The sequence below is a fragment of the Engraulis encrasicolus genome, chromosome 8 (assembly GCF_034702125.1).
Source record: "Engraulis encrasicolus isolate BLACKSEA-1 chromosome 8, IST_EnEncr_1.0, whole genome shotgun sequence".
Classification (NCBI taxonomy): Eukaryota; Metazoa; Chordata; class Actinopteri; order Clupeiformes; family Engraulidae; genus Engraulis; species Engraulis encrasicolus.
In genome coordinates this window covers 32859370-32887185 of record NC_085864.1, presented here as the reverse complement: position 1 = coordinate 32887185, position 27816 = coordinate 32859370, and the positions used below count along the sequence as shown (strand labels likewise).

The following is a 27816-nucleotide window of genomic DNA, read 5'->3' as shown; positions in this document are numbered from 1 at the left end:
TTGAAAATGTCTAGGGTGGCCTTTTGGTAGACAGATCAGTTTGATAACCGCAGGGTCGCGCCGTTCCTTAGACGTAGGCCTACCCTCTACCTAAAAAGTCTTTCTTTGTTTGGCATACAAAATGCAATGCCGGCCTAGTGAAACTCGAGGACGATAATGATGTTTTAAACCGCATATAGCATATAGCAATTGAAACCTGTCGTATTTTGAAAGCACCAAAATAGTGCATCCAAACCTGGCTTCAGTCTTTACAGTAGCCTACAAACTGGGTTGCGAGGCTGTCTAAAACGACTATTCCAGTTAAATCAACAGTGTTTATAGCCTTTTGCACACCAATCAACTAGAACTAAACCATTTGTTGCAAACATAACAGAACCTAGTGGTCCTCACATTTTAGAATAGCTACAATGTTACTACTGCCCGCTCCGAATTCACAGGTTGTTACATTTTATAAACCTACGCCGGTCTCCTTGCCTTCATCTTTGGGGCTGACGTAAGTGAACTGTCACAACCCGTCACCGACGCTGAGAGGAAGTGCACGTGGGAAATGCGTTTGTTGTTGTCTGTGAAGTTGACGTGCTAGCCAGCCAGCTTCAACAACAAAGACCCCCCAGCTTTCAAAGGTAGCAATGGTACACAAGTGACATTTCCGAATATGTCTGAGATGTTACTGAAGGAAATGGAGGACATATCTCTTTCAAGTCACCACAAACCAGTCGAAGACAACGGCGACGGCAGGAGTTTCCTTTTGGTTGACGAAAATGAAAACTTGAAGGCAAGTTAGCTAACTTCGCTAATAAATGTTAGCTCAGTTACGTTATGAGATTAGTTGTGCCAATTTTGCAGAAATGGTTAGGTAAGGAACAGGCATTTTACCCACTGACACCACCTCAAGCACGGGCTACTGTTGCTGAGTCACGCACGTTATCTTTAACTGTGAGTTTCGGTTACTGGGTTTCACACGTGCTAGCGTTAGTTCATTTCTAATAGCATTGTGTTTTAGGGCAGAGTTATTTTTTGCCAGTGTCATTGCTATCCACTGAGCTCTTAGCCAGCTTTCAAGTATCTCTTCTATAAATTGACCACTAGTTTTCTTGCGTTGTACCGTTTATTTGTTCAGTAGCCCACGCCAGTATCGCCTTGCCTCCCGGCGTCGTTTGTTTGGGGATGCTGCCAGGCGGCGTAATCCCCAAACGACAAGCTAGCTTTGTTGTTGTTGTTTGGTATTCCTTAGCTAGTTAGCTTACAAGATGACCATGTCGACCTTTGCATGGTGTCAAAATACTTAAGAGCTACACTGCCTGCAACCCCATTACTCGAGAAGTCATGTGTTTTTTCAGCCCGGTACATAAACGTGAGCCAAAACCCAATGTACCTGGCTAGCTGTTGTTAGCCATTTCCTCAGAGGATCATCAGAAAGTACCCTGGGTCAGGGTGTGCGTGCGGGAGCGCCCCTGGTGTTTATATTGCTTTGCACAAGTGTCTTTTTTTTCTCGAAGTCACATGTGTGGATGAGTCATACTGACCTTCTACCCTTTGCTTTTAAATCACCTTTGCTGTTTTATTACTCCGTTGAGTTTTATGGCCTATTTTAATACAAAGTAATGGAACAGCCACGAGCTATGGAAATCCAGGAAGGTGGGATAACTTAGAGATGGACACTGGGAAGGTTCTGTACCATAAAACAGCATGTTTGCTGGAAGTCCTTAAGTGGTTTTAGTAAAGTCACTCTGAAGCTTATTTTCACATTGAAAGTATTAGGACACACATTGCTTCAAGATTATGCCAAGGACAAAGCCATTGCCAAAGACACATGTTCTTGATGTACTAGTGGGTAATTAAAACTTCTCCTCACAACGACCACTCTATGTGGAAATAAAACAATGGTAAGGCTATCATTCACAGGAGATACTAAGCCTTCTACCAGTTGTGTATTAACAGACTACAACCATATATCAATGTAGCCTATAGCCATTTAACATTCCATTAATAGATTCAGTGCCTCTGGCTTATCGTTACTTGTGTTTGAAAAGCGAATTTGAAATCAATTCTGAACTGAGCTGGAGGCTATTGCAAAGACTCAACAATGGGAGTGGAACATTCTAATCCTCCTCCCACTTTAATTTAAAAGTTGCGGTAGAGAAATGGGTGTATCTGAATGTATCTCGAGTCTTGAGAAGTACAGAGAGGCTTTGATAGTAGCTTAAAGTCTTCCAAGACTTGCATCATTCTGAGAATACAAATGGCCAACAGGCAGCCTAGAAAAGGGTTGCACAAGTAGGGTAATTGATTTGGCCATTTTAACTAAAGCAAAGTTGAGAATCACAAAGGCCTGATTCAGCAGCTGCACAAGATCATTCTCAATGCTCAGTCTTGCCTTGATTTTATTTTCTTATTCATGTCATCCACCTTGTGTGATTGGCTGTGTAAAAGCCCTGCACAGTGTACAGCACCTTCCATACAAGCCTTAGGTCTAAGTACACTCAAAGCACTCTCTCTTACACGTACTCTCTCTTCGTCCCCCTCTATTGTATGAGAGGAGCACGCTCCAAAAGTCTATTTCTAAGTGCTGTTTTTATATCCTTTCCTCATCGTCCTTATTGTGCTCTCTGTCTCTGTTTCTCTCTCAATTTCTGTCTGTCTGTCTGTCTGTCTGTCTGTCTCTCTCCCTCTCTCTCCCTCTCTCTCCCTCTCTCTCTCTCACTCTCCGCTCCTCAGGTGCGTGATGAGGAGCACTTCCTCCAGAAGCTGGGCTGCGACAGCGAGGTGGCCGCCCAGGGCGTCAAGGTCATCTCCATCTTCGGCAACACGGGTGATGGCAAGTCGCACACGCTCAACCACGTGCTGTTTGACGGCGAGGAGGTCTTCGCCACCTCCGCCTCGCCCGCCACCTGCACGGTGGGCGTGTGGGCCGCCTACGAGCCGGACCTGGGCCTAGTGGCGCTGGACACCGAGGGCCTGCTGGGAGCCACGACCCAGCAGAATCGACGCATGCGGCTGCTCCTGAAGGTATGCCTGTCTACATGGCTTCTAAATTTTTGTTTTTCCCTGACTGCGCGAACCTAGCTGCGCACAACTCAACCTCTGATTTTTTTAAACCGCTGTCGGTCAAAAAATTAGCTCACGTGGTTGGCTGACAGTGTCTTGCTCCTCCTCATACCATTGTGTTTATAAACACTGCAAACTAGAGATGTCCGATATTGGCTTTTTTGCCGATATCCGATATGCCGATATCGCCCAACTCTAATTTTCGATTCCGATATCAGCCGATACCGATGGCGATATATGTGGGTTATTCTTCCTCATAACAAATTTTAGGTGTCATTACAAATCTGCTGTTGTGGAACAAAATATGCTTAATTTTATTGTAATGCCCCACTAGATGCATTCTCGAATGCAACAAAGCTTTCCAAATATTAACATCGTCTGTGCAAAATAGAAAAATAATTAAGGAGAAAAGTGTTCAGTAATTCAAGCATTATTATATCGTTTTTGATAGGTCAAAAATCCGATACCGATATTGACCGACATTACATTTTATGCTATTATTGGGCCGATAATATCTGTGGGCCAATATTATCGGACATCTCTACTGCGAACCCATGTATATAATGCTTGTTATGTCTGTGTTACTAAATTAACATCAACTGATTAGAAAAGCTTAACATAAATAAATCAACACCCATTTGTGACTTTGATGAACGTGGAAGTACCTGTTGAATCATGTCAGAGAAGGTAAAAATCAACAATTGTTTGTGTCCGAGGTTAAAGAAACTTAAAGGGAAATTCCTGACAATTAGTGTGTTTAATAGCTGTACAGCAAAGTGTATGAAGGAGCGTTTGTATCTTTTGGATCAGGCTAATGGATATTTAAAAAAGGAACCTGAGTGAAGGAACTGGAATTCTTTGTGCATGGGGGTGGGTGTAATTCTCCAGAATGGAGTCAGATTTTCTTATTAGCTGTTCTTCATACAGTGCTGCCATTCTGTAAGTCAGTGTTATGATGTTACAATCACTTGCCAGGTCACAGCCAAATTGAAATGGGGGGGAACATTTACACTATCACCTATGGAGGAAACCAATGTTTTCCCTGCGTTTCCCTTCAAACCAATATGGCTGTCACTGAATTAATGATGACAACTTACAGCGTGATACATGCCCAGACATCGAAATGCTTATCTTGTTTTCAGGTGCTGGCTGTGTCAGACGTGGTGGTGTACCGCACGCGTGCCGAGCGGCTGCATAATGACATGTTCCAGTTCCTGGGCAGTGCCTCGGCCGCCTACCTGCGCTACTTCACCCCGCAGCTGCGTGCCCTCTCCAGCCGCCGCGGCCTGGACGTGCCCCTCTCCAGCCTGGGGCCCGCCGTCATCGTCTTCCAGGAGACCTCGCGCACACAGCTGCTGGGACAGGGTAAAGACCAGCACTCTGGGGGAAACAGTATCGGGGTGGGTCAATGACGTTTTAGTAGTAGCACAAGTCAGGGTGGTGCAACCACAGATTATGCCATTATTGTATTAATTAAATATTTTTTGTTGCTGTTAATAGTGGATTATCTAAGAAACATATGGGGCACCTAAGTCACGCCCTATACTTCCTGGTTCATGGGGCAATAAGTTGCAAAAAATTGGATGGAAGTGAATGAGGCGAGTCGTGGTGGATTTGTGGTGCATAGGTGGAGATCCACGGTTTGGAATGGTGTCGAAAAACGTTTCAAGCCCAGTAATTATTTTTTTACTTCCCAAGCCCTATGAACCAGAAAGTAGAGGGCGTGACTTAGGTGCCCCATTCATTGCAGTACATTAATTAAGCGGGCTTGCCACGCTTATAGTAATCTCTAAGTACAGTTTATGCTTGCTTGATTCTCTTTTGCAGGGCTGTAAAAATAGAAACCACTTCTCCCCCTAGGCCTTTTGAGATAGAGACACCATTCAAACACTAAAACGACCGGCTCGGCTTGGAGATTTCAAAAAATGCTTTGTGTGTCCATACCCCTTGTTGTTTTTTTTGTTTTCGTCAATTTTGTGGAAGTTTGGGTCCCCATTGAAAACAATGGTAGAATGCTCATGAACGAAGGTTCAGATATTCTACAGATCAGAGTGTAGGAGGCTTTTTCGTTCATAAAACAACACTTTCACCTAGAAGTTTAGTTGACGCGTTGTTAGCGAGCTCTAAAAGATGACTCCACCCGGTGAAAATATCATGTCCCAACTCCCCAGGGGTGCCGCGAGGGGGGGAAAGGTGGTACAGATTCTAAGGGCCCGACAGCACTGGCAGGGCCCTTGAAGGATGCTGATAGCATAATTTGTCATTTTGGAGGGCCAAAATTTCAAAAATGATGGATATAGCGTTTTGGAAAAGAGCTGTTCATTTGAATCTTTCATGGGGCCCAATTTTTTTAACAGCACCCCTGCAACTCCCATTACTTTTTAAATGGCAGGTGTGTAAAAAAAAACAATGTCTGGGTCCTATTCAATTTTGAAATGTCTCTCTGAAGAGGTCAGGTCATCTGCAACAAGAGGTCCATTTGTGACTGTTAGAACAACAACAGTTTTTAACAACAGTGATCTAAAAACTAGAAACAGTTTTGATTCTGCCCTCTGCCTTAGAGCACAATACTAACTGCCATACAGTCAGTCAGAACAGGTGCTGCCAATATAGGGTTCCATCAGAGACGGTTTAAATGTTTAGAATAGAGAATCTTTGGTTCCATCTCAACTGTCACTTTCTCTCAACATTCTATTCTTAACAAGCAGCTGCACTATCGTTCTACAAGTCTATTGTTCAGCTCTTTAATGCAATGTGATATGGAGGTTGGGAGTTCAAATCCCACCCAGACCCATGTTGATTTTCAAAATTATATCATATGCAGTGTTCCTTAGCCAACTTAAAATGGCACGTATGTCATTTAGTATCAATGGCAAAGGTGCTGGATTAGAGATATGGAGGTTGTGAGTTCGAATCCCACTCGGACCCATGTTGATTTTCAAAATTATATCATATGCAGTGTTCCTTAGCCAACTTAAAATAGCATGTATGTCATTTAGTATATCCCCAAAACGCAGAGCTACAACTCTTTCAAGATGGCTGAATTGTTTGGCCCATAACTTCTGACTGGGTGGATGAATTTTTCCAACATTTATTTTAGCTTTGTTTTCAATAGTAGTTTGTTTTTAATTTAGGGATAGAGATATCAAAAATAAAAGTGCTCATCTCTGCCCCAAAAGGCAAGCCCGCTTCCAGCATTGCATGAATGCATGCATGAATGCAATCTAGTTACCAATTACTAATCAATTTGTGGGCATTAACGTCATTGACCTGGTTGCAGACTGGCTACTTGCATACATTTACACACTGAGTAAAGAAGCTTATCACAGACACTAGAGTGTTTGTTAGCCTTTGCTTTGCATGGAGAGGGGGAGTGAAGTTAGGCCACAATACTCTTTGACCTTTGCTCACAGACCCTTCGTAAATGCATGTGGTTTTATACCGTTCCTTGTTTTGTTTTCTTTGGTGAAGATTACAGACAAATGCTCTCTGCGCAGAAGGCCAAGGAGCCTATATTTTCAATTTCAATTTATTTATTTAGGGGGATAGCGCCTTGAGATAGGATATCTCGTTTTCGAGTGGGTCCCCTCGAAAACGTGAATCATCAGCAGCCGCCATAATTTCCTCCGAACATTAGGACTTGCTGTTGCCAGGCAACATTGCTCCTAAAGTTGCATCCCTAAGTGTCATCACCTCTAGGATCATCTCGGTTTGACTTAAAGTGACAGTACGGAAGTCAACATTTCCAAAGAGCTGACCAAACCCAATAGTGCTTTTAGTGCATTCCATGTAATGTTATTGTCAGTGGAAGAGGAGAGAAGGTAAGAATGACCCTTGTACCCCTTGTTTTCTGTTGTGACAGCATCGCAGTGTTTATTTCCTATACGTTCCTCTCTACACCCCATCAGTACTATAGGTTCCATTTTGTTTCTTATAAAACAAAATGAAATTCATGCAAAATGAATAGCTGGCAGACCACGTCACATTTGCTGCCACCTTGGCAGTTTAGCGAAATAATAGCAATGCGGTAGCTGACTACCCTGGATATTGGATTTTTGTGCTGACTTATGGCTGTTTCCATATGGCGGCACAATACACAAGTGGTGTGGATATAGGGGTCCTCAAATTCCCACTCTTCAGTGTTTCTCTAATGACGTGAGGAACGTATTTATATTACAGCATTAGAGACATTGTTTCCGTCCAACTTTTTAATGCATCTTTCTTTTTGTCATTTGAATAAAAAAGCTGACTCTGAAACATTTGAAAAGCACATTAATGAGTCCTGGATGAGCATATGTGGTTGTCGATGTGAGTGCTTGTACTATGTGAACTACTGTAGTGTATGTCTGTGTACCTGACCTGTATTGGTTAAATACAGGGAACAAACAAAGATTTTACCATCTGAAACGCTATCTGAAACAGCTGTAGATGTGTATCTAGTTAAGCCATTATTGAGCATAATTGATATGAATGAGCTGAACTGATTAACTGGGTCCCCCATCAGCCCTGCATCTTGCAGCCATGGAGGAGGATGGGGGAGAGCACTGGTTAATTACTGCCCACACCAACCTGGCGGGTCGGGGGTGGAACCGGCAACCTTTGGACTACAAGTCTGACGCCCTAACCGCTTACCCATGAGAAATGAAGTGTTGTGTTTTCCTAATATTCCTCCTCCCACAGATGGCTTGGGCCCGGTGCAGGCGGACACGCAGCTGCAGAAGCGCTTCCATGACCTGGGCCAGACCACAGAGGCCTTCAGCTCCGTGCAGTATGTAGGCACCCAGACAATCGCGCCCCCTACAGACTACTCTCAGCTACTGCAGGCCGTCCGCCACCAGGTCAGGAACATGGCCACGCGCGCCCCTCGCCAACCGACCATCGTCTTTAGGGCACTGCAGGTGAGTGGAGAGGGGAGGAGAGGAGGGGGTGTGCGTGGATGACAGTAATGCACCCGTGTGTGTGTGTGTGTGTGTGTGTGTGTGTGTGTGTGTGTGTGTGTGTGTGTGTGTGTGTGTGTGTGTGTGTGTGTGTGTGTGTGTGTGTGTGTGTGTGTGTGTTTGTGTTTGTGTCTGGCGTTCCTGCTTGTGTGCGCTCACTGACATTTCTTCCTGTCCATTTTCAAAAAGCCAGGCTGTGTGTGTTGTGTGTGTGTGTCAAGTTAAGAGATTTGCCTCTTGTGTGACATTTTTAATACACTCTGACTGTCGTCCTTTAGGATGACTGCTATTAAAGTATTCACAGTGGGTGAAATTGTTATCTTGCAATACCCAAACACATATTTGTAACAGTTTGCCAGCAACTTTGGTACACTCGCACAGTATGGTGAGATGATGTTTGTGAGAGGTAGATGAATTTGTTGTAACGAGGGGCCTTGTGTACGAAGACTACGTTTCCGACTAAATCTTTGCCCATGTGAAAATCTGAAAAGATGCATACGTATGTACTTTTTCATTTTAAAAGTCTGTCTTGAGAACATGTGAGCAGTTGTGTGTAAAGTTACTTGCGTATATTTTTTTGTGGCTAAGCAAGCTTTGTGCATGAAGATCCAGGCGACTAAAGAGAGAGCCATTCTCACCTCTCAGTGTCCCTCTGTCTTAGGCCCTGAGTGAGCGGTTCTGTGGCGACATCTCTGATGACAAGATCAACATCTACTCCTTCTTCCCCGACGAATACTTCACCTGCCCCTGCGTCTGCCTCAGCTGCAAGTGGGTGCCTTACTGCCTGTCAATCAGACCCTCACCTTCAGAGATGAATTGAAAGCAACTGAATACTGAAACGACAGTGAATGTACAAGAAAGACTCACCATTTTGAATGGCAGAGGACTAAGAGGGGATGTCACTGTTCAAGCCGGTTTAAAGCCAATATAGAAATATAGTCATTGGTTGAAGCCTAGGTTTTTGGGTGTACCATGGTGTCTGCAAGTCATATCTGTCATCTCCTGGTACATCCAAAGTGAAAAGATCAGGTAGCTTTACATCCCGTACTTACATTCCAGTTGCCGTTACGGATTGTGTTCACCACCTCCAGTTGTATGCACAGTAGAGTAGTTTCCTCTTTCTGAGAGAAGCATCAAAATAAGGGCAGACATTAGCACACGGTGGATGACTTTGTTTGGGTAAAGCCATACTAATGTCCCTTGTCTCATTTCAAAACAAGGTGTCACTTCTCTTTATAGTAAATATTATCAACTCTCAAGCACTCATTATGTATTGCTAAGTGAAGGGAGTCTTTAACAAACATTAGTTGAAGGTCCATTGTAATTGTGACCATTGAACGGTTAGAACAGTTTTTCTAGCAGTTTTTTTCTTTTAGTTTTATGTGGAAACTGAGACTCTGAAAGGTGTACAGACAAAGGGGACTGGGATAATTTTGTTTTGTGGGGCAGTGTTGTCCTAATGACAAGGAAGTTGATTTTTGATGGTTGCAGGTTCAAATTCTCATAGGAAGAATTTTAGTGGGGTAATAGACCTATAATGGCTCTCTTGCACCCTCATCCAAGAGATGAAGTGCCCTTGAGCAAGGAATCTTACTTGATTACTTAATGTACACAAATAACTAATGGAGTGCCATGTTAATATAATATAATATAATATAATATAATGTAATGTAATGTAATGTAATGTAATGTAATGTAATATAATGTGTTTTGTGCCCTTGGCAGTGTGCGGTGCAAGATGGGCATGAACCACCAGAAAGACGGCATCCACCACAGCGCAGATGGTTTGTGCCAGTACGCCCATCAGTACAACAACAAGGTCCTCATTTGTAAGGTAATAACCTCTCTGAAATAGCCCATTACGCGCACGCCGCCATCACGCCCAACACTCCAACTGCTTTCCTGATTGCTGCTCTTGCAAATAATGTTTTGTCCATTATGGCAACAACAGAGTCTTCTTTTTTTTTCGTAAGAAAGCGAGAAGTTTGCCAAGTTCACACTAATTTTCAAGACCAGCTGTGTTTGGTTGATGGTGTCACTGAAATAATTTGACATGTGTTTAACTTGTAACAAGATTGCTGTTTCGTGCTAACACAACACTATCAAATTACCGTCATCTCACATATTTCACACTATCGCACATTCAAAAACATCCAGCATTCTGGATCCAGACTTTATTATGATGTATACTTGGCAAGCTGAAAACTACCTGTTCAGGCCTTACTCGTATCTGATAGCATCAGTAACCATACTCCATGTATTGCTGAACAATATATTTGTGAACCTTGTTTATTGTTTTTTATTTTATTATTTTAAAGAATAGAATGGCTATTTCAAATAGATAATGAGAGTGACTCATGCGCCTCTATAGTACGATTCTTTGAGTTGCCAAGCGGGCTAACTGCTGGCCGTGCCATGATGAGTCATTGTAGTCCTCTTCCTCCTCTTCCTCCTCCTCCTCCTCCTCCTCTTCCTCCTCCTCCACCATCCTCCTCCTCCTTCATCTCTTCATCCCTCATCTTCCTTCTTCTTCTACGCTTGGCTGCCTGTCACGGTGGCGCGTGGAGTCTTGTGAAGCCGCTAAGTGGCGGTGGCAATGCGTAAACACGACTGCAGGTGTTTGGCAACACGAGAAATCGTTTAGAGCCATGGAAATCAGTAGTCTGTGTGTATAGTAGTGTGTTTGCGACAGGAGGAGTGGAGGCTGTGTGTTTTGTGATTGAGTGAGTGAGTGTTTGTGCATGTGGGTGTGTAATTGTAATTGTGTGAAAGATGTGTGTGCACACACACACACAAACAACTGTGTGTTCATTCCCCAGTAAGTTTGTAAAATGGAAGGTGCTTGTGTCCATCTTGCGAGGTGTGTGCCAAGAGTGAAGACTCAAAACAAACCGGTCCATTCATTTCAGTTGGCAGGCAGTCAGTGGGTAATCAGATCAGCCAATAGACACAGCCCTGACTGACATTCTGATGGTGCGGACGGTACGCCGTGCGCCGACCGACGAAGGCTCTCGTAAGAGCGCTCGCCCCGCCGCCTAATCGAAGCAAATCAAATCAACACACGTTGACTGGACGTTAATGCCCTCACAGGACGGCACTTGTTTACATGGCTTCTTTAGGGTTAGCATTTACTCGTTCCAGCTCCAGCTGTCTCTGAAGAGTTTTTTTGTTGTTGCTGAGAGTGATTGCGGAAGTGATTGCTGAAATGCGGCAGTCTTTTCAAATGTTCACATAATCAATAAAAAAAAAAATCTATAGAGGACACAAATGTGTTAACCTTAGCAATAGAAGTGGTTTACAATTTGTCTTGTTTTGTCTGAAGCTTATCATTCAACTATTGAATCCAGGAAAATATAGTCAAACCGTTTGTCCTTAGTGTTGTAAGCGTCTTCCTGTGTCTTGTAATCATTGATTCTTCTTACACATGTGCTCACTGCTCACCTACACAAATAGATAAATAAAGAAGAGAGTGCTAAAATGTGCATATTGAAAATATGGCCTTAGGGTAGTTGTTTGTATTGTGAAATTCAACATCCAAAGCCTTTCATTTAGCATTTCATTTAGCATGTTAAGTGTGCTCCATATTACTTTTCCTTACAAAATCCTTAAAAGGTTTTTCAAACTATGTTTGAGTGTTAGTATGGCAGAATACAAAATGCACTGCCTCACCATGTCATAAATGTGACGTCTGTTTTGCCCCACAGAGGTGCTATGAGGGAGGCCGGGAGATGATCGTGATTCCCAAGACCTCGGCCGCGGCGGACAACCCCTGGTTTGGCCTCGCCAAATACGCCTGGTCAGGGTGAGTCAGCTGTTTGCATACAAACACGTTTATAAATACACACCCACACAACCTGTTTTGTCCACAGACAAACATGACATGCCTAATGTCTGAGGTCGTTCTTTTGCATACTTGGCACATCTGACAACAAATGAATGAAATCAAATGCCACATGGTCATTGATTATTTATGTAATCTCAAGCAACATTCAGAACAGAACATTTACATGGGTCAAATCAAAATCTGTTTGGTTAGACGGTGAATGAATGCTGATTAATTATCAAACCCAACCAACTGTCAAGGGTGCCACTGGTGTGAAAGAAAGAAACAGTCGTGAGGCTTAACTTTTTACATCACATGTAATCAGAATATATTTTTTGCTACCCAACAGCACAATTTCTTGCTCTTTTTCCCATATGTGTATGTGTAAATAATGATAATAATAATAATAATAATAATAATAATCGTAATTACTCAGTTTTATATAGCGCCTTTCAAGTAACCCAAGGTCACGTTACAAAAGGGGATGGTTGCTAGGGAAGAGAGGGGGAGGTAGAAGTGGAGTTGGGGGTCAGAGTGGTAAAAGGATTTATCCGGAGTTGGGACAAGTTTGCCTCATTTTTGCATGTTTGGGATGAAATACAGTCACTCTAGAGCAAAATCAAGGCAAAAGGATGCGTTTTGAGAAAGTTTGATAATATCACGTTAGCCTCGTTAGCCATATCAGCTATGCAATATGATAGATTGCGGACATCGTATCTCGGCGGTTACACACATTTCAAAAACACAACATTTTAAAGTCTTGCACAGCTCAAAACAACGTCACACGTACCTCGTAATATGTTGAGGGTATCCACACATAAACCGAAGTGTCCAAAGCCCTTCATGTATTCTTCAAAGGTCTGCAGAATGTGTTTTGTGAAGCTACTACCTTGAGAATACCTCAATTACGGTCAAGCCAACTATTTGACACAAAAGTCCACAAAAGTAGATTGCCGAGTGCGTCGCATCATCAGCTGTGGTTACTCGCTCTGGAAATAATCATAGCTGATGATGCGACGCACTCGGCAATTTACTTTTGTGGACTTCTGTGTCAAATAGTTGGCTTGACCGTAACTGTAGATATCCTTTAAGGACCATATGCCTCAGTGAATAAATGTGATTTCGGGTGCTTTTTTAAAGGGACACTGTGTGAGATTTTTAGTTGTTTATTTCCAGAATTCATGCTGCCCATTCACTAATGTTACCTTTTTCACGAATACTTACCACCACCATCAAATTCTAAGTATTCATTATGACTGGAAAAATTGCACTTTTCATACATGAAAAGGGGGATCTTCTCCATGGTCCGCCATTTTCAAGGTGACTTTACAAAAGGGGATGGTGCTAGGGAATAGAGGGGAGAAGAGAGGTGGAGGTAGAAGTGGAGTTGGGGGGATCAGAGTGGTTAAGGACCATATGCCTCAGTGAATAAATGTGATTTCAGGTGCTTTTTTTAACGTAGCCAGTGTGGGGGCTTGGCAGATATGGAGAGGTCGACTGTTCCATGATGCTAAATTTCAAAGGATTTGTCATTAAGCCTTGCCTCCCTGGTGTCAGGTATGTGCTGGAGTGCCCCCACTGTGGCATCATCTACCGCAGCAGGCAGTACTGGATGGGTAACCAGGACCCCGAGGGCTCCGTGGTGCGACCTGAGGTCAAGCATGTCTGGCCTGGGGTGAGTCAGTCAATCTATTTCTAATCTATTTCGTTGTCAATTCTTCTCATAGTTGTCTGAGTCAGCCTCTTGTCCTTTTTAGGGCCTCCGTACATCGGCTCCGACAGCACTGCGGAGCACTTTTGCTTCCGACAGAATTCCGACCCCCAAACCCAATTTCACACACATAGCATTGATAGTCAATGGGCGGCTCCGACAAATAGAACATCTCTAATCGGTTTGCAGGGTTGTATTGAAAACGATGAAATCAAACTTTTTGCGGAGCAGTGCTCAGCACTTTGTCGCAGCCGATGTGCAGAGGACCTTATTCTGAGTAAGGGTCAGAGTCAGCTTCTGTCGTTATCATTCTGAGTGACGTTGAACTACCCTTCTTTACTTGCCTTAATGGTGGGCAAAGTTAAATCAGAAGAGTCATTCACACTGAAGATGATGAACTAAAGCCATATTGCTTTGACTGCATCAATTGCAAAGCGAACTACAAAAACCAAAAATTGGTGGTTAGAGACTCAATACCAATCCTACTCTCTTGTTTTTCCTCCTCTTCCAGTCGGAGCTGTTCTCCACTGACCACCAGAACGCTGCCCAGCGGGTGCTGGACGGCATGAACTTCGTGATCCAGTCGGTGTCGGAGTACAGCACGGGTCCCACCAAGGCCATCACGTCCTGGCTCACCGACCAGGTGGCACCCCCTTACTGGAGGCCCAACGCAGAGATACAGGTGAGCGAGCCACCAGCCCTTCTCATCTCATTGTGTCCTTATTGCACACAGCATTGCACACGATGAGTATCACACAAGGAAAAAAAAAAAAAATCAAAACTGAATGCTACACATTTGTCATCAGTAGCTTTGGATTAATTGTACACTGCATGCAAAATTATTATATTAGGCAAAAATGTATTTTGACCATATCACTCATTTTATGCATGTTTTTCCGACTCAAACCTGAACATGAAAACTGATTGGATTCAAGCATTCTAGGTAACATATGTGTAATGAGAGAGAGTATGATCTAAGGAGACCCACCTTTTCTGGGAAAATGGGCAGACAGACAATAGGTCTTTGCCAGACCATGCTCAATCAATGAGTTTGGCTGCTGTAATAATTGTCACATCTGATTAATCCTACTCTAAATCCCACACCACAAAGCACTTGTTTCACGCTTTTGCTGTCAGCATTTACTGGTAATGGTTGTTCTGATGCAGCATTTTTCATATTTAAGAATCACCTTAGTAAAACGGCTCAGTGTTAACAGTTACTTGAAGGGAGTAATATGCATGTGTAAGTCATTTCCCTACCATGAGTGTACGCAATGACCTCAACATTTTGAGATGCGTGATGAAAGCCAAAAACAGGACCTCTTTTACGTTCTTTTGTGTCGCCACAAAAAAAAGGAACTGCCTATACTCTCTCGCCTTGAACAGTCAATGCGGCGCGTGTGTGACTCATTTTTTTATATTGCTCAAGTGCCGCTCTTTTTCGCAAGCCATTTATCACCCGAATTCATATTCGCAAAAGCTGCCAGCTGTTTTATCCCTGGTGCTATCACCATGGATACAGGTTATCATTACTCTCTCGTTCTCCTCCATCTGTTCTGAGCTCTCTCTCTCTCTCTCTCTCTCTCTCTCTCTCTCTCTCTCTCTCTCTCTCTCTCTCTCTCTCTCATGAATTCTTGTGCAGCTTCACAGCCCTACTTTTCCTTCACACCAACATCCTGACCCCTCCTCCCTTCTCTCTCCTCTATTGTCTTCTTCCCTCGCTCCTTTTGTCTTTTTCTTTCTCTCACTTCCTCCGCCTTTTTTTTCATCCCACATCTTCTTGGCTCTTCCGCCACCACACTCATAACTATAATCATAACTAATTATTGTCTTTCTTTCTTTCTGTCTGGTTTTCCTTTTTTCATTCTTTCTTTTTCTTTCTTTCTTTCTTTCTTTCTTTCTTTCTTTCTTTCTTTCTTTCTTTCTTTCTTTCTTTCTTTCTTTCTTTCTTTCTTTTTATTTATTTCTTTCTTGTTCCATCCATCCTCTTTCTCCCTCCCATGCCTTCTCCCCTCCCACCATCCCTTCCTCATAAGTATGCATGTACTGTGCCGTGTGTCTGTGTCGTGTACTATATGTATACTGAGTACTGTGTTGTGTGTGTTGTCGTGCCACCCCAGGCGTGCCAGGCATGCAAGAAGCCGTTTGAGGAGCTGGAGCGTAAGCACCACTGCCGGGCGTGTGGCGAGGGCTTCTGCCAGGCCTGCTCCACGCGCTCCATGCCCGTGCCCGAGAGGGGCTGGGGCAACGCCCCCGTGCGGGTCTGTGACGCCTGCTTCCGCCATGGGGGGCCCGCCGCCACCGCCAACAACCAAGGTATTTTAAAGACTATACTGGGCCTATTCAAATGGAGGCCCTTGGGCCAGATGCGGCCCTTGAATGGCAAACAAATATGAAAGCAAATATGTGTGTCTGTGGCCATGCATAATTTGCGATCATTAACACTTAAGGTTGGGGATATATCTCCTATGCATTCACATGAGAGTGCAATCTTATCTAAAACAGTCTCATAAATAGACCATCCTAAGGCTTCCGCCATGGGGGGCCCGCCGCCACAGCCAACAACCAAGGTATTGAGAGACTCTACTATACTATACTATACTATACTATACTATACTATACTATACTATACTATACTATACTATATTATACCATGGGGATGCCACCAGACACTTGCACTCACATTCACACACTTAGACACACACACTCAGTCAGCAGCATCAACCATGGCAAATAAGACTGTACCACGGGATACCATAAAACAAACACACACACACACATACACACACATACACACACACACACACACACACACACACACACACACATACACAACGGCTAGACAGCAGCATCAACCAAGGTAAAAACAACAGAGCACACCACCAAACATGCATGCACACTTGTACGTGCATACCCATGTGGTTGGGAAAAAGTAAATCACCCATCCAGCCTACATCTAGGTATCTAGGTGAAGATACACATACCTATTTTCTTTTTATCTTCCTCTCGTCCTTTCTTTCACTCACTCACTCACTCACTCATTTTCTCTCTCACTCAGTCACTCACTCACTCATTTTCTCTCTCACTCAGTCACTCACTCACTAAATCACACACACACACACACACACACACACACACACACACACACACACACACACACACACACACACACACACACACACACACACACACACACACACACACACACACACACACACACACACACACACACACACACACCTGCTAGGCAATGTACTGACTGTGACTGTGTGCCAGGTGCAAAACTCTTGCATTTCTGTTGCCATCATCACCTCAGGAATGAGCCTGTTAAATGAGTTACACTTCAGGTATTACCTTGTTATCTAGCATCGCCTCACTCTGGGTAGCACCTCAGGTGTACACACACAGGGTTTGTTACCTGTTGTAGAAGTTGTGAAGGACTTGAAATTTGTCTCGTTTTACACATTTACACATTTTAGCTCGGTTTTTAAATAGCCTTACAGTTACTGTGATGGACAGTGGTAAGGAGTGATGGGCCACCTGGATTCATTAGTTATAATCCAGTGCCACACATTCAAAATAACATAGTTTTATGTGTCCAGTTCAATCAGGCGATTACCTGGTTGAATGATAAACCTGGTTAGCCTAGAAATCTAGACGCCCCTAGTGGCCGCGGGGGTTTAGCTCGCTAGGCTAAAACCTGGTTGAATTGGATGGGTAAACTCGGATATGTGGCACTGTCACTGGTCTCTCTCTCTCTCTCTCTCTCTCTCTCTCTCTCTCTCTCTCTCTGTTTCTTTTCTTGCTCTCTTTTCCTGAAGCTTTTAGTGTGGGGCTTTCAGAGCAGATAGACAGGCATTAGTCATTCCTCAGTCAAACATTAGCACGGGTGGATCGCACTTTTAAATGGGGAAAATCAGGTTATGACAATGTCAACGTTGAAAGCATCCATCTCTCTCTTTTTTTCTCCCCATGTCGGTGCTCTTTGATCTATTTCTGAGAAAGAAAGACAGAGCAAGAAAGAAAGAGAGAGAGAGAGAAAGAGAGAGAGAGATGGAGTAAGAAAGAAAGTTAATTTTGTTAACATATTCTGCACAAGTAGAGACCAGCAGAATAAAAGGCTTTGCTTTTTAATTGATGACCATTTACGATTTGCCTGGAAACATTCATTCCGATGGTGGGGGAATTTTTTTTTTATTATTTTTTTTTAAGAAGAAGAAGAAGCAAAGAAAAATGTTTTTTTTTTTTTTCACACCCAATACCTTCTTACTTTGATGTTCGGAAGAAAAAAAACGTCTTCTGTGTGCTCTACCCTTTTATTGCATCTCAAAACCCCATCAGAAGTGACTGTTTTTCTGGGAGTTTTTATAATTGGCTTGCACACATCATTATAGCAGTTCAGAGGGCCTGAACAAAGTATCTGCGTACATTTGCATATTAAGTGCCGGTGTGTGAACTAAGGGTGAGTGGCGACGCCAACAGTCACTGGAGGGAGATTTTTTTTTCCTGCAGTGGCTCAGATCAGTGCAATTTTGGATAAGTCAATGCTTGATTTACTAAGTTTCATCTCTGAGCATTCGGAAAAGGCTCTTTATAAATGCAGTGTGATGTTTTGATGATGATTGTTATTGTTCCATATATAAATACTCTGAGTGTAATTATTTGGAAGTAATAATATGACAGATGCTTATGGTGATTATTATTTGAAGCAGAAGTAGCAGCCGAGATGATTGATGCCCCTGTAGGAGACTAGCAGAGATTCTGAATGTTCAAAGATTTTTTATTTTTTTTAATTAATACTCGTATAGGAGAACAAAATTAATGACACTGTGTTGCATTGATGACAAATAGAATTTATGTTGGTTAAGTTACCACATTGATGAGTGAGATGATGATGATGAGTACGTAGCAATAGTAATGCTTTGTTCACACCAAGAGAGACCTACGCTAACTGAGCGACGGAAGTTATTATTTCTCTATGGAGGGCATACGACCAGAGCGAATTTTAGCGATAAAAGTCAGCTAATATTATGGTAATGAGCTATGACGTGGTTCGGCAAAAACCAATTGGAATGTTCATAACTCCGAATTTCCCAGACTGTCAAGCCAAAGCCGTTATGTTATTAGCAAAATCAAACATGTCAATGTCAAATTAAAAGGCGAAACTTCTTCGGCTACCTCTGCTACCAGGCAGGGTACGACGCCCTTGGTGTGGACAATGCATAAGTGGTAGTTGTATCAGTGTACTATATTAACAAAGCATCCTTCCTCCCCCTCCTCAGTGGCTCCACTGGAGAGCCGGACCCTGATGGCTCGCAAGGTGACTGAGGTGGCCCAGTCTACACTCAACATGGTGTCCACCGCCGTGGACTACCCCTTGTGTAAGTACACACCAACAGAGGCAATTCTAGGGTCAGGTGGGGCCCCAAGCGAAAATGCAAAATAATGAACATTTGAACCAAAATCGCCACTACTGTGGTAAAGTGTGGGTTGGTATCCACTATCTAGGGGCTTGGGGGCCCCAAGCGGCTGCCTGCCTTGCCTGGTGGCAAGATGCGCCTCTGCACACCAACCTTTGGGGTGTCTATCGTTCTCTATCTTTCTAGCTATGGTATCTCTGCCTGTCTGTCTCAGTCTGGAACATCTCTACCTCTCTCTACTTACCGGTACTTCTCTTCTCTTATTTCTAGATCTCTGTCTACCTGTCTGTCTGTCTATCTACCAGTCTCTGTCTTTCTCTCTCTCTTTCTTTCTGTCTCTCTCTCTGTCTCTCTGTCTGTCTCTCTCTCTCTCTCTCTCTCTCTCTCTCTCTCTCTCTCTCTCTCTCTCTCTCTCTCTCTCTCTCTCTCTCTCTCTCTCTCTCTGGCTCTCTACTAGCATGGGGTCTCTGGTTTGGGCCAGGTGTGTGGTGCTGCATGCCTTCTAGCCGCCCACCTCCACAGCCTGCATGGCCCTGAGGCCCAGAGCCCACTAGCATCAGTGATAACGTTGTCATTTTTCACCAGCCAGCCAGACACACAACCACACGGCCATGCCTTATACACAAGCATGTGTGCTGCAGGGGGGAGTTACATATTCTAAGAGCCCAAGCACTGACAGCACTGACAGGGGCTCTTAAGGGGGCCCAAAAAGCAAATCTTTCCGGCGCCGCCCCTGTACACAAGATGGCTGTAGAGTGTGCAGCCAAAATGACCGCCTACTATAGTGAGGCGAGTACAGTGGGCAGTGGATGCTAAGCCCCAATAAGAGTGGTGGAGGTATTTTCGGGAAGCCAAGCCATGATGATGAAAGGTGCTGAGCCTTGTTTGTGTGGGCAAAGGGACGGGATGGGAGCAGAGCGGACGCTTCTGAGATCAGCTGGCAATTATACCTGCACCAGGGCTGACTTGGTCCCGGCCACCTCCCCACTCACCCAGCCTGCTATCGCACCAATTCCCCTAGTACACACATACAGTACACGCACACACTCTTAACACCAGTGGTGGACAGTAACGAAGTAAATGTAATTCGTTACTGTACTTAAGTAACATTTTCATACTTTCATACTTTACTCAAGTATTTTTATTTGGTAAGACTTTATACTTTTACTTCACTACATTTCAAAGCGAAATTTAGTACTTTCACTTCGTTACATTTACAGAAACACTCGTTCCTTACTCGTTCCTTTTTTTTATTTCAGGCGATACACGGCAGGTGAATTCATTAATTTTCAATGCCCTGGTCAAATGAAATCTGAGATTTCAGGCTTGTGTGAAGAAAGTGAAACTGAATCCGATTGGCAGACTCGGAGATTCGTCATTTTGATTGGTTGTAATGATTGTGTCACGTGACAACAAGTTCTGCTGTTATTATTTTTAGAAGGGAAACAAGCAGAGCCAGACCACTGATATGTCCACTGTTGCGACTTGTGAGACGAATTGAAATAAGAAGAAATGGTACTTAGCCTACTAGTAACATGCGGAAAGCACAACAAAACAATAAAGCAAGCGACAATAACGTTGTTAGAGTGTATTAATCTGCACGTCGTATTCGTTGTGTGAGGGGGGGTTTAGCTCGCAGACTGCGCTCGCCTGACACTAAGACGACATTTGTTAAATAGGCTTCGCGTTTGAACTGAATAATTAGCGAATTGCTACTTATCTAATGTACTGCTTATTTGACTTACTGTGCTATATCTGTGTTGTGGCTTACAATAGTCGCATAATTGCCACTTTTGACTTTTGTAGCATGTTGGTTTCTTCAGTCAAGTACACAGGATGCCTAAACATGCTGCTTATTCCAAACCATCCAGGCGCACAACTCCGTGATAGCCTTCTTTCCCCTCAATACATTGCAGTATTTTCTGAAGTAGTTGGGGATATAAATTACTTGTCTAATAGACTCCCCTGTTAACAAAAAAATGATTTGCTTCAACATTATGGAAAAAAAGGCTTGTGTAAAGGGCTTGTATAGCCTACATGAGGATTGCCTTGGCCACCACATGTTGCAAAGTGAGGCTGCATGCAACATGTATCCTTTCACTAAAGTCAAGTCAGTAGGCTACAGTGGATATGAAAAGCACTGGCAATACCACCAAAGTGAGGTTGTAAAAAAACAACAGTAACAAAGTAAAAAAAAGAGTGGACTTTGGCTAAATATTGGCCCAGTGATGTGCACTGGCACAAAAAGCTTTTTCATGATCAGACAGATAAGTGTTCCAATGAAGTTGTATCAAATAGGCTATTGCAAATCATTGGCATATTGCAAATAGAGAACATTACAAGTATATGAAGATGTTCCTATCTTTAAAGGTAGCTTAGAATTGCAAGAGGTCTGTTTGTCCATACATAAGCCTAAGCCAACCTAAACATAACCAAACACTACATAATAATAATAATAATAATAATAATAATAATAATAATAATAATAATATGCTAATAATAATAATAATAATAATAATAATAATAATAATAATAAGTATAATTATAATAATATTAACAATAATAATAATAAGAGGTCTACCAAAACCATAATTATAACAAAAATTAGACATAAAGTACTTTATAGGCTACTCTAACTCCTTGCTGTCACAAATAAGTAGGCCTATACTGGACTGTAGGCCTACGGCTGGGGGGTATCGTAGTAGTTGTTGTAATAGGCATATAATACATTTCAGCCTAATCATTCTTAATACTAATGGCCCTTTCATGTGTTATTTTGGGCATGTTAGGGTCAGTATTAAATGTTTAGAGAGGTAAAAATGAACTTCTGATGCTATAACATCCATGGACTTACTCCACAGTGTTTCTGAGGCCTGTTATGGCCTAGTTCTAACATGTTGGTATAGCCTATGCAAATCAGAGGATAGTTAATTAGATATGACCAAACTAGGTCTACAACACTTAAATATTAAAATTGCGCCAAAGGCTTCATTTTTAAGTTTTTACTTTTTACTTTTAATACTTAAGTATTTTTGACGGCAGATACTTTCGTACTTCTACTCAAGTAAAAAAGTGAGGTGAATACTTTTACTTTTACTTGAGTAGTTTTCAATGCAAGGTAACTGTACTTTTACTCAAGTACATAACTGGTGTACTTCGTCCACCACTGCTTTGCAGACACACACACACACACACACACACACACACACAAACACCCACACACACACTCTTAACACACACACACACTCTTAACACACACACACACACACACACACACACACACTGAACACAGTCTGAACACACAGGACTGGGGGAAATGTATTTTCATTGTGCTGCAGAGAGCTCACTAGTCAGCAGGTTTTTTCCTCCCTCTTTCTTCTTCCCTCTCTCTTCTTCCCTCTCTCTGCCTGCAGATATAATGATATCCGGCTGGCATTTCTGTAAAGCCAGCACGAAACCTTCAGAGATCCCTCTTGTCAATTACATTATACATTTGTACGGTAGCCATGGCAATAGAGTAAGTGGCTGGGAATTGAACCAATGGTTTGGTCTTCTTTGCAGATGAAATGCAGCTCTCCCCTTAGGTTTATTATGATGTTTACTCCTTTTGTAATTTGCCTTGATTAGAATTTAAATGCTGCTTTGAAGAGGATCGTCTGATTGTCTTGAAAGATGGTTGTTTGCCAGAACTCTACTGGTGTAGAGTGTTGGGGGGGAAATGAGAGATCTTTGGTTGTGGTATTTGAATATATCACAGCCTATTACTGGACGTCATTCTGGCTTTTGAACAATGAGGAACAAGGAACAAAGAACCAACAATAATGTCTTTGTCAATTGTACACAATGATGTGATGTTGAACAGCATCATGTTCCAGAAACAAAGTGTTATCGCATAAGATTACACGACAACGCAAAAAAGATTTTAGTTTTTACTGGATAAAAAGATGTCATGTCCACACTGGCAATAGTTCAGTAAAGTATTGCATAGACATGGCAATGGGACATTTGCAGTACACATGCCACACCTCTATGTGCACAGTAAGAGAGCCCCAACAGATACACCAGAACAATACAAGAAGTAAGGTGCAGCTAAAATGTTCCATGGTGGGTTTAAAAGAGTCTGGCGCATGTAGTTGTGGAAGTGTCTCTGCTGCTCACTGCTCTATGGAAGGTCTTGTATTACCAGTAGATTTTGCTTCAGTAAGGCAAATAAACTTAGCAGTGACTGCATCACTGCTAGTGCTGCTACTCTGAGGACCACCATGGTCGCTGTCGTTGTTGCAAATTATGTGTGCGGGGCTGCTGTTTGTGCTACACGTAGTAGTCATGTGGTTGCGACGTAACTAAATAAATCCGTTCCACTCGTCCAGACGACTCAGCAACAGCAACTTTGGTAGATTTTTCCACTCTGGAACCTGCTCTCAAAAATGTGTTGGGGTACCTGAAACACCGGTGCCATATGGACGCGAGGCTGAAATGATGCAAAACTTTATCAGATTCATTCGACTCCATCGACGCGTGGGCGTAGCCATTAGCTACTTTGTTTTTGCAACCTTTTCTTGTCTGAATACAAACAAGTAAATGGAAGAAGTCTCCAAAAATGTATGTAGTTGATGCAAATATTTGTAAACGTATGTGTCAGACCTTTTTAAATGAATTATTTTTTCCATCTTGTTATTCGTGATGGCTCACAGTTGGTGTCAGAGAGGATGCTACTCTACAAAGCCAAAAGGCAAATGTGTATAATCAAATTCAAATTGAATTCAAATTCAAATAGTCTAAGTGTAATTACATTTAGAGTGGAAATTGTTTTCATAGCACCTTTGGCACTCTGAATCTGAATAGTGGGATCAATAAACATAAGTCTAAGTCTAAGTCTAATTCTAAGTCTATGTCGAATCTCCTCCTCCGCTTCTCTGTCTACCTCTGACAGAATGTCAGTATGTGTGGCTGACTGTTGTGTTTCAAGTGCTGATTGACTAGAGCAGTGGTTCCCAAACTGGGGGTCGGGACCCCTACGGGGGTCACGGAGGTACTGAAGGAGGGTCGCAGACAAAAGGGACTTGTATTCACTTGTATGGTTAATAGATTTATTTGCTGTCTGGTGGATTTCTAGCAATATTAGCGGACAAACTATTGATCGTTTTGACTTCCGACCCACCTGTTTGGTGGGTGGAGTAATTAACCAGTGCTCTCCCTCGTTCTCCTCCCCATGACTGAGGTACCCTCAGCATGGTACCGTCCCGCCGCACTGCTTCCTTTCGGGCATCTTTTTGCAAAAAAAATGTCTTGTTAAGACTCTCAACGAAGTGCCGTGATGGTTGTAAAAATGATCTAAAGGTAGTGAAAAAAGGTATTAAATGGTACTTACCCTTTTTATATGGACATCAAAATTCTTGTCTGGCACATACTAGAGGCATGTACGTTATATGTGTGTGTTTTACGGATAGGACATTTATTAATTGCTTCCTTCATTCATTGATGATTGTCTCCTCTTCTTCGGCTTTGTGAATGGTGTTGTAAGAATAATAATAAAGTTATTATCATTAATATTGTGATTATTATTATCATCTTGTCCCATAGCCTTTGTGAAGGGTGTGTTAATAATAATACATGATAAAAAATAGTAAATAATAATAATAAAGTTGTTTTAATCATCATGATTGTTATTATCATTTTGTCCCGTAGGCTTTGTGAAGGGTGTGGCGCGTCCCGACTACTGGATCCCTGACCACGAGATCGTGGACTGCAACCAGTGCAACAAGGCCTTCACGCCCAGCATCCCCAAGCACCACTGCCGGGCGTGCGGCCAGGGCGTGTGCGGCCCGTGCTCTGCCCAGAGCCGGCCCGTGCCCTCGCGCGGCTGGGACCACCCGGTGCGCGTCTGCGACGGCTGCGCTGCCAAAAGGGACAGCCTGTAGAGCCGAGAGGGAGAAGCTGACAAGAGGAGAGCAGCGGATGGTGGCGGCTCGGACACATAGACAGGTGTTCGGACACATGGTGCATACATTACGAGGCCTGGCACGTGTGTCTACAAATGCTTTGACAAACGCGTGCTATAAAAGGGACAGCCTGTTGGTAGATTTAGGCAGGCGTGTATTTGCAAACTTGGATGTCCATGCACACATACACACACAGGAACGTATATATCATACACAGACACTAGCACACAAACATATACCATATGCACGCACACACCCAGAAACGTGTGCACACACACACACACCACACACACACACACACACACACACACACACACACACACACACAATAAAAACACACAATGTGTCCGAGCAGTCTAAGGCTGGCCGTTCCCCCATGTTCACTCCTCTTGGTTGACGGTGACTCTATAGCCAGTGTGGTGGGCGCAGTAATCACACGCTTCCTCGTGATGAATAACGGCGTCTGATGGCATCAGGGAAGAACTTCACTAACAATCTCCTCCGCCACGAGCCTTCTGATTCAGGTGATCTTCGCTGCCCTGTGTGGGTCACTCACTCACTCACTCACTGCCCCTCTTCTCGCTACACCAAGAGCATGAATATATCAGAGCATTTTTTACTCAAACTTACACCTGCCTGCCTGTCGCATTTTTAAATACACAATTAAAGGGGACAAGTGGAAATGCGCTCGTCGGAGGGATAAGCACTTTTTTTCAGATAGGGAAATTGAGCAATCACCTTTTCTTTTAAAAATGATTTGTCCTTGTTGCTGCTTGAGCCGGACGTGTTTGATTGACAGCCCATAACTACACCAGGCGAGCTGTCAAGTAGGCATGGAGGCAAATAGCGTTTTCTGAAGGAGATTTTTATTCATGAGCCACACCAACTCACCTTACCGTATGATGAGACGTACAGTAGTAGACAGACCTTACCTTACCCTCACTGTGCACTTTTTTTATTTTTATGTTTTATTGCGGCCCCCAATAGTGGGCTATGGGATTTTGCTGCCTACCACTTGAGCACTGGACATCTACATGCCACTAGCCACCCACACATCACATGAGGAAGAGTGTGAAAGTCAAAGTAGTTCCTTCCATCCTTTCCTATTGCTTGTGGCTTCTCGTCTCATTGTCACCCTACCTGTGGGGAGAAAATAATGAAGTTTGCCTGCTGTCAACCAAGGCAGAGCAACTTTTGTTATGAGATAATGACGTTTAAATTGTGCTTTTGCAAGATATTGAATAAGCTTAATTCTTCAATCAATGTCTATGTCATTGAGTCTTGCATCATGAGGCCTCAAGCAACAGGTCAGGATGGGAGGAACTTGTCTGACTTGCACCCTTGGAACTGGAATCCTGCAGTCCACCCTGATGGGCACTGGAATTCTCCCATCCTTCTATATAGGAACTGAAATCTACAACATGCCACCACTTTGGGAACCGGAAAACTCTGGACAAATTGCATTCCACTGACTAGCCTCTAGGTGACCTTGGAATTCTGTTCCCGGGATTCTACGTCAACACGGTCAACAAAGAAACTGGAATTCTGCAGCACGGCGAGGCCCCTGGAATTCTACAGGTCTACTTGGGACTTGGCTTCCTGACCCTTGAGGACTGGCCCGGACCCAGTGCCAGAAGAGCAGGGGTGGGGAACCTATGTCTCGAGGGCCGTTGAGGCCATTTTATACGGCCCCCCGATATAATTTCAATGTTATGCAGCTTCACATGGAATATGGCATGAAAGGAATCTTAGACAATACAATTAAGTTATATTCAGGGGACCTAGAGAAGGTGGGTCTGTTTTAAAGGTGGCTACCTTCAGTAAAGGCCTAAAGCGCAGGGGAAATCCTGGTTTGTCTTCATAGCATGGCCCTCGGAGGTCTTTTACAGCCCTTGGAGGAATTTGAATTGGCCCCTCGAATGAAAAAGGTTCCCCACCCCTGCAGAAGAGGATCCACTTCCCATTAGGAGTACAGTAGACCACCCACCACTTAAACCTTCTCCTCTGCTGCAGCTCCTACTGTGTCCAGGGTGAAGAATAACACTTAGAGACTGATGATGCCGTATAGCTAACATTCCAGTGGAGACGCACAGTGATGATGAATATATAGTCAGTGTGTGTTTCCCACACCCATAGGTCCTCAACTACCAGACATATCCAGTGAGACCCAGAGCCTAATCGAACACGAGTCACGACTCTCTCTGCTCTCTCATCGCTGCTTGATGATGAAGTTGTTTCTTCCACATATAGTTGTATAGCACAGCAGCACAAATGCACATATAGCGGTAATAATCACTAGGCAGAGGACTGTTTGCTGTCTGCTGTGGTGGATGGCGTGCTTCTCTCTCTGCCATCGAGCTATGCAATGCAATTGAGTGAGTGCCTCCTGACTCCCTAACGCTGGTATTGAGTTAAAGCTTAGATTGCTGAGGGAGAGAGGCAGGTCCCCTGAAGCATTTCATATGCTCCATCTGTGTCCCTCCATCTCACTAGGTCTCTCTTTCTTTCTGTCTGTCTGTCTCTCTCTTGCTTGTTCTCTCTCTCTTGCTCACTTGCTTTCGCTCTCTCTCTCTCTCTCTTTCAGTCTCTCGCTTTCTCTTTCTGTCTCACTCCCTCGTTTTGTCTCTCTCCTTCTCCCTCTTCATTCTCTCTCTCTCTCTCTCTCTCTCTCTGATAGACTCGTACACATTGTCATTAAACATGTAGCAGTCACCATATTCCTCCCTTCAAAATATGCCCCTCGGATACTGGAACGGGAACTGGATATGCAAAAAGCAGGACTGTACAGTAGTTAACCAAAGCTATGATTTTGCTTTGTTTTGTTTTTTAATTGTACATATTAATGGACTCTTCCTCAGACAATCCATTTTATTCTTTTTTTCTTGATAATAATTATTATTAAAAGACTATCAATAAACCTTTGAATTCATTTTAA

General features: G+C 43.3%; 1 protein-coding gene across 1 annotated transcript; it reads left to right on the top strand.

Annotated features, from left to right (window-relative positions):
- The first annotated feature begins 524 nt into the window (after positions 1 to 524).
- Positions 525 to 27816, top strand: si:ch211-11n16.2 (zinc finger FYVE domain-containing protein 1). Its single transcript, XM_063205503.1, has 12 exons — positions 525 to 775; positions 2719 to 3009; positions 4191 to 4413; positions 7729 to 7946; positions 8647 to 8753; positions 9711 to 9819; positions 11690 to 11787; positions 13366 to 13483; positions 14031 to 14201; positions 15640 to 15835; positions 18802 to 18900; positions 24628 to 27816. The coding sequence occupies exons 1-12, from the start codon at positions 656 to 658 to the stop codon at positions 24858 to 24860; spliced, it is 1983 nt and encodes a 660-aa protein (XP_063061573.1). The 5' UTR covers positions 525 to 655; the 3' UTR covers positions 24861 to 27816.